Here is a 7,835-nt window from a genome sequence, read left to right as displayed (position 1 = left end):
TGGGCGGCCCAAGGTGAGGGGCGCCGCCGCCGCTCCGGGTCCGGGCGTGCAGGCGCAGCGCGACGGCCTCCCGCCCCGCTCCCCGCCGTCCCCCAGGAGCCTCCCCGCCGGCACTCACTGCGCTGGGAACCCCGCGCTGCGGGCCGGGCCCTCTCAGGCCCCGGCAGTGCCGGCGGTCTGGCCATTGTGCGGTGCATTGTGGGAACCGCACGAGCTGGCCGCTCGGATCGTGGAGGGGGCGGTGCCGCGGGCTCTCTATGGTCCTGCCCGCAGGCTAGAGCGGCCCGGGGCGGTGCGCGAGTGGCGCACGGGGAGTGCCGGGAGCGGGGCGGCCGCTGGCGCTCCTCCCTTCCTCGTCCCTTCCTCCCTCCCTCCCTCCCGCCCGAGGCGAGCTCCGGCCTTTGCCGCCGAAGTGGGCGCTGCCGCGTGGGCACGGCCGCCCGTGCCTCTGTGGGCGTCTCTCCTGCTGCTGTTCTTGCTGCTCCGGGGGTCGTCGGTGGGCTCCTGGGACCTGGCGGGTTACCTGCTCTACTGTCCCTGCGTGGGTAAGGCCTCCCGTGCCCTCTGCTCAGATGGTGAAACTGAGGCCAGGAGAGGGAAGCCACGCCTCTGAGGCGCCCAGAGACAGCCTGCTAGGCCCAGGAGAGACCTCCAGAGCGCGGCTTGGCCCTAGTTGCATGGGTACAGAGGGGGCTACTGGTGTTCGACTTGCCGTTTGACGGATGACAAAACTGAGATTGGAAGAGGTTGTGTGACTCGCTCGAGATCCTCGTCGACTCGGAGTTTGTAGGCCAGGACTTGATGCCCCTGTCTTGAATCGCCGTCCCCTGGCAATTCTTTCATTCATTCAGAAAATATTTATGTCGCACCTTTTCTGTGCCAGGCGCATGTTCACTGTGCTGGTGGGACTAAGACAGAGAAACCTCATACCTTTATAGACCCTTCGTTTTAGGAAGACACAATAAAAAAATAAAAAAGAAAAACTTTAAACAGTGCATAATTTCGTAGATGATAAAAGTTATGGGAAAATAAAAGATATTAAGGACTCCTAAATCCGTTGAGGTGTACAATTTAAATAGAGTAGTGGATCATCATAAGTCATTCTTAGCCTTTCAGTGGCTTGCATACCTGACCATGGCCTTCACCTTGCATGATCTGGTCCCTCTCTGGTCTTCTCCACAACCTTTTCTCTTTTGACCCTTCAGTTATGGCCACACTTACTTGCTTTCTGTTCCTCACACACACGCAGATCCATGAACTAACTACTCCTTCCTAGAACACCCAGGCCTTCCAATTTTTTTCTTTTTCTTTTTCTTTTTCTTTTTTTTTTTTTTTTTGTCTTTTTGAGACAGGGTCTCTCTGTAGCCCCAGCTGCCCTGGCCCTCAGTATGTAGACCAGGCCAGCCTTGAACTCACAGAGATCCGCCTGCCTCTGCCTCCCAAGTGCTGGGACTAAAGGCGAGCACCACCAAGTCCCACCCAGGGCTTCATTTCTGCCCCACTCACTCATCCTAAGTCTTGCCATACATCTCGCCAAAGAGGACACCATTGACCTCTGCTCAGATAACCTTTTTTTCAAGGGGGGTTTTTTGAGACGGTCTCCCTGTAGCCCCAGCTGGCCAGGCACTAGCTATGTAGATCAGGCTGGCTTCAATCTCAAAGAGATCTGCCTTCCTTTGCCTCCTGAGTGCTGGGACTAAAGGCCTGCACCAACATGCCTGACTCAAGTAACCTCTTTATTACACTCCAGCAAACTTTTAAAATTTTTTCTTGAAATTATCAAAATCTATCGGAATAAATATGTTTTCATGTTTAGTGTCTCCAGTATGACCTGAGCACCTTCAGGGTAGAGATTTTGTCCTTATTCCTGTATTCTGACAGCACAGAATCTGGCTCACAGTAGTCTTTGAGTAATATTTGTGGAGTGTATGAATCAATGACATGTTGAAGATAACAAAAAGAATCAGACAGGTCCTTGCACCTGAGGTGTTCACAAGCTGAATAAACAGCCAGTGTGAAAAGTCAGGAAGTGAAAAAAAGACACTTGAGGGAAAAATGACAAATATAAATGGCTCAAGCTGTGGGTCTAGCTCGTGGTAAAGTGTTTGCCTAGCATGAATGAGGTGCTCAGGTCAATCCCCAGCACCAATAAAAATCTTGTTTTAGACTGGGCATGACACATGCCTATAATCCTACCATTCAGGAGTCAGAGGCAGGAAGATCACCAGGAGTTTGAGGACAATCTGGTCTACATAACAAGTTCTAGGCCATCCAGGACTACATAGACCCTGTCTCAAAATAAGAGCCCAGCATGGTGGTACACACCATTAATTCCAGCACTCAGGAGGCAGAAGCAGGCAGATCTCTTTTAGATTGAAGCCAGCCTGATCTACATATTGAGTTCCAGGTTAGCTGGGGCTGTGGAGAAACCCTGTTTCAAAAAGGCCAAATAAATAATAACTCAAATCCATGGTTAGAGCAGGCAAATTGGATAGGGGTTGATGAAGGGGTCTTAGTGAATGAGACATCAGAATCACCCTTTCATGTGCAAGTAAATGGAGAGATGGAAGAGCACTCCTGGCAAAGACAGAAAGCAGAGTAAGAATAATAGAGTATGTTGAAATAGCCAGGAACCTGAAGTGGCTGAGGCAGAAGGGGCAGGGCCTACAGGACCTTGAATGTCAGAACCAGGACTCTAGACTTGCTCTTATAATGCCAGCTCTTCCAGCTTACCTTGGTGACTTGACCCTTCCCAGTCCTGGATCCACATCCTTTCTAAGCCCTCCATAGACCATGCCATCATTGCCCTCAGGCCCCTCCACCCTCAATGTACCATTTCTAGGACACTTTGGGAACCAGGCTGATCACTTCTTGGGCTCCCCGGCATTCGCAAAGCTGTTGAACCGTACCTTGGCAGTACCTCCATGGATTGAATACCAGCATCACAAGCCTCCTTTCACCAATGTGAGTACTTATGTCAACTGTGTCCCCTATGCACCCTTCCCCAGGCTTGCTGACTTATGCTTGACAAGACTTTCCCTCCACTCAGTTGAGTTTGTCCTATTCTCTGCACAGAATTGTCTTCCTTAAAATAGCAATGACTAACTTATCCAACACTTGCCTATGCTGGCACTGCATGAGGATTAGCTCGTCTTTCCCACAGCTCATCCTTGAGAAAATTGGGCTTTAGAGAGGTTGGGCAACTTGCCCAAGATCACAGTCTATGGTTAGTAGGACTGAAATTCAAGCGCAGGGCTCTCAGACTCCCAGAGCCTATGGCTTGAACATAAAGCCTCCATTTCTACCCCACCTTATGTATATCCCACTGGTCAGTTATAAGTGATGAATGCTATCAGTTTTAAAAGAGAAACTGAGGCATGGATTACTTAATGATATGTTCAAAGCCACAGACCCAGGCAGTCTGGCTCCAGTGCTGCCTCTCATCCCATCAAGGGGCTCCCTATGCATGATGCCAGTGTCCTCTGGTATCTAGATCATTCATTGTATCTTCTAATGGCCCTGTGTTTCTTTTTGTTCACACTGTGTCCCCAGGGATCTGGAAGCAGGAAAGTAATATTTAATGAATTGACTTAAAAAGTTTAAATTAAAACGAAACAGTTTAAATAAACCAAATGTGGTGGTATACATATTATTTGTTTATTTATTTATTTATTTATTTATTTATTTATTTATTTATGTCTCTTTGAAGCAGGGTCTCCCTGTAGCCCCAGCTGTCCTGGAACTCACTATGTAGACGAGGCTGGCCTTGAACTCACAGAGATCTGCCTGCCTCTGCCTCCCAAGTGCTGGGACTACAGGCGTGCACCACCATGCCCAGCTAATATTTTATTTATTTTTTATTTTATGTCTATGAGTATATTGCCTGCATGTTTGTAAGTGCATTCGTGTCATGCAGTGCCTAAGGAGATGAGAAGAGGGTGTTGGATCCCCTGGACCTGGAGTTACAGGTGGTTTTTAGCCATCGTGTGGGTGCTAGGAATCAAACCTGGGTCTCACAGAAGAGCATCCAGTGCTCTTAACCACTGAGCCATCTCTCCAGCCTGGTGGTGTACATATTTAATTCCAACACTCTGGAGGCAAAGGCAGGTGGATTTCTATGAGATCAAGACCAGCCTACTCTACATAATGACTTCCAGGATAGCTGGGACTATAGGAAGACCCTATCTCAACTCCCCCTCCCACCCAAAAAAAAGTTTAGATAGCTATCAAAATTATGCTTAGTCTAAACAAAACACAGCATTTTATTTATGCCTTTTTTCTGCATTGGTTTTATTTTCTATTTTTCATGCATACCTGTATTTAGAAAGCCTCCCCCGTTCTCCCACTGCTAGGGATTGGCCCCAAGGCCTTGTAAGTGCTAGGGAAATGCCCTACCACTGAGCTGCACCCCTAGCCCTGGAGTACTTATTAACAGAAATTAAAAGCCAGAGAATGTGAGACTACAACTTGGCCACTTCCTAATTATGTGACCTGGTCAAAGTACTTAAACCTTTCTGTGCCTCAGTTTCTTCATCTTTAAAATAGTCTGTAATAACTGGCTACCTCCCCAGTGAGGACTGAATGAGCTACTGACAGTAAATGCCTGGAATGTGCCCCATGCCTCCCTGTTAGAATCAGCTGAGTCCCTCAATATGAAGACCCCAGGACATGGGAGGTCCTCAGCTTCTGGGGTCCACTGATCTCATTTTTTTGCCTTCACTGTATAGTGTAGGTGTTGCTCATCTATCTGGTTGGTTGTATCCTCACCATCTCAGTCAGGTGTCACAGGGTCTCCACTTTCTTGCTTTTTATGGGTTTCTCAACCTGCCCCAATTGAGCTTCCCTTTCCTAAGTGACCATTCATATTGAGGTCACCAGGGACCTCAGGATTGCAAAATCCAGGTTTGTTTCTCTTTCGTGTCTCACCTGACCAGTGGCCCTTGGCCTGATGAGCGTTTATTTTCCCTAAACATCCCTCTTCTCCTGGCTTCCAGGACATTGCCTATTCCTGCTGTAGCCCTGGCCTCTCAGCAAGGTCCTGTTTTTTGTTCCCTCCTGGGATCTGCTCTCTTCGCCCACTGTTCTGCCGAGGGTGCTTGTCCTTCCTCTGTTTGGTGTTAGCTCTGTGGCCTCAGATGAGTCAGATGACCAATCCTTGTAAAAAGATGAGTGCAGCACCTGGCACTAAGTCAGCACTCCATGAATAGTAGTTGCTGTTATTACCATTACCTTGCTTTGCTCTAAGTTTCTTTTGACTGTTGTGGCTCTCACTATTCACTTTATACCTTCAGTGTATCTGGCACAGACTCTTCTCTGACTACAGGCTGGTGTGTCTTACTGCTAAATACTCAAGTCTACTTAGATGTCACAGATATCTCAAATTCACAAAGCTATAAAACCACCCTTCCCCTCAAACCTGTGTCACTATCTATAAAGCATAGACCATCTCCACTCACATGGGGACCAAGCCAGGAACCTAGATTTCATCCTAAATGCCTCTCCTGAATATACACTCAGCTCTCAAACCCTAACCCGAATCTTCACCTTCTTTTGCATCTTGTACCTGTCTAGACCACTTCATCTCTCACTTAAAAGTGTGGGAGGTACACATTAAATGCATAAATACATGTATAAGAATGCTGGGTGTGGTGACTCATGCCTGTCATCTCAGCACTTGAGAAGCTGAGGCAGGAGGCTTGCTGAAAGTTTGAGGCTAGCCTGGGCTACATATATAGAGAGCGCTATGTCCAAAAATTTATTTAATTTTATTTATTTTATTTTTAATGTATATGAGTGTATTGCCTGCATATGTGTAAGTGCACCTGTGTCATACAATGCCTGAGGAGGTCAGAAGAAGGTGTTGGATCTCTGGAACTGGAGTTATAGATGGTTTTTAGCTGCCATGTGGGTACTGGATATTGAACCTGGGTCCTCTGTAACAGCAGCCAATGCTCTTAACTGCTGAGCCATCTCTCCAGTCTGTCTCCAAAATTTTTTAAATAAAAATAAGTGACTAAGGAGCTAGAGAGTTGGCTCAGCGGTTAAGAGCACTGACTGCTCTTGCAGAGGACCCGGGTTCGATTCCCAGAACCCACATGGTGGCTACGAACTGTCCTTAACTCCAGTTCCAGGGGAATCCGAAGCCCTCTTCTGGCCTCCACAGCATTGCACGACACGGGTGCACTCATGTACATGCAGGCAATACACTCGTACACAGAAAATAAAAATAAATAAAATATTTTAATCTTAAAAAAGACTAGCCAGGCACAGTGGCTTTTAGTCCCAGCGCTTGGGAGGCAGAGGCAGGCGGATCTCTGTGAGTTCAAGGCCAGCCTGGTCTACATAGTGAGTTCCAGGACAGCTGGGGCTACAGGGAGACCCTGTCTCAAAAAGACTTTTAAAAAAAAAGGGGGGGGGACACTAAATAATTCATTATTGAACAAAAACAAGGAGGATTGCAAGTAGCCTACTAATTCCTCTCCCTTCTCTAAATCTTGCCTGATCAGTACATTTTCTTCTCCGTCACCAGAGCAATCCTTCAGAAAAGGCAAATCTTACTAGGCATGATGATGCAGACCTATAATTCTAGCACTTGGGAGTCTGAGGCTGGAAGATTATAGGTTCAGGGCCAATTGGGACTAACTACATAACAAGTACCAGCCTCTTCAGGGCTGTATAATGGAACCTTGTCTCAAAAAAGGGGGGAAATTTCATATTTTTTAAAGTCCTTCAGCTGGGCTAGCTAAATATGATAATGGCTTGTGCTTATCTCTTACAGGTGGACAGCTAAGTATTCAGGAATGAAATGGTGTATCTGATATGTGCTTTAAACTAGTCCAGTTTTAACCAGCATGGTGGCACAGGTCATTAGTCCGAGCACTCAGGAGGCAGAGGCAAGCGGATCTCTGTGAGATCGAGGCCAGCCTGGTCTACATAGCAATTTCCAGGCCAGCTGGGGCTTCAGGGAGACCCTGTCTCAAAAAAACACACAAAATCCTTCAGCTGGACCAGCAAAGTGGCTCAGTGGGTAAAGGCACCTGCTGACACAAGCTTGACAACCTGAGTTCCATCTCTAGGACCCACATGGTAGAAGGTGAGAACTGACTCCCACAAGTTGTCCTCTGACTGCCACACATAAACTGTGGCACACACACACACGTACACACACTAATATCTCACTGCTAATAGGGTACCCATAGTCTGTTCATTGGAATACCAGTTACCTATGCAGAAGGACACTGTGGTTAAATGAGCTTGGAAAATTATATTTTCAATTCCCCTTTGTCCCAAACTTGCAGATTCAGAATGTACAGTTGCATGGTAAAGGCCCTGAAAAGTCCTGCTGCAGTAAAGAAACCAGCTTAAACAATATCTCCTAGGAGTTTTTAGTTCTGAAATACCTTTATTGCACCTGAGCTACTGGGACATGCCTAGGAAACTGACCTATAGAATGAAATTCAAATTTTATTCCATGGTGTTCTAAGAATATTTTAAAATCAATTTGCTTTTTTGTTTGGCTTGTTTTAGTTTTTTGAGACAGTCTCATGTAGCCCAGACTGACCTCAGACTTGCTGTGTTGCTAAGAATGTCCTTGAATTCCTGATCTTCCTGCCTCTACCTCCAAAATGCTGGGATTTACAGGTGTGCGCTACACCTGGCTCAGAATTTTTTTCAAAACCTAAAATATTCTGAGTTTGTATATAACTGCTGTCACAAAGCTACCTGGCTACAAGTGGTCGTCGTGAACACATTCTCTTCCTTCTCAATTCTTCTTGTCTTTTTTTTTTTTTTTTTTTTTTTTTTTGTTTTTTTTTAACAGGGCGGGCCTTTAACCC

General features: G+C 46.7%; 2 protein-coding genes across 2 annotated transcripts in view; one reads left to right on the top strand and one right to left on the bottom strand.

Moving 5' to 3' along the window:
• The window catches only part of LOC103740210 (putative Polycomb group protein ASXL1), a 40,677-nt gene extending 40,406 nt beyond the window's left edge, over window positions 1-271 (bottom strand). The window contains exon 1 of the mRNA XM_029567211.1: window positions 119-271. The gene's annotated coding sequence lies outside the window, so the exon portion shown is untranslated. The remainder of the gene's footprint in view (window positions 1-118) is intronic.
• Window positions 272-274: 3 nt separating this feature from the next.
• LOC103740209 (GDP-fucose protein O-fucosyltransferase 1-like) overlaps window positions 275-7,835 on the top strand; it is a gene marked incomplete at its 5' end in the record, with an annotated part of 10,657 nt that continues 3,096 nt past the window's right edge. The window contains 2 exons of the mRNA XM_029567206.1: window positions 275-545; window positions 2,843-2,964. Of these exons, the coding sequence (XP_029423066.1) occupies window positions 275-545; window positions 2,843-2,964 (393 nt within the window). The remainder of the gene's footprint in view (window positions 546-2,842; window positions 2,965-7,835) is intronic.

Source organism: Nannospalax galili, unplaced genomic scaffold, assembly GCF_000622305.1.
Source record: "Nannospalax galili isolate Female #2095 unplaced genomic scaffold, S.galili_v1.0 scaffold221, whole genome shotgun sequence".
NCBI classification, from domain to species: Eukaryota; Metazoa; Chordata; class Mammalia; order Rodentia; family Spalacidae; genus Nannospalax; species Nannospalax galili.
Note: the sequence above shows the minus strand (reverse complement) of the source record. Positions and strands in the feature narration are given on the sequence as shown.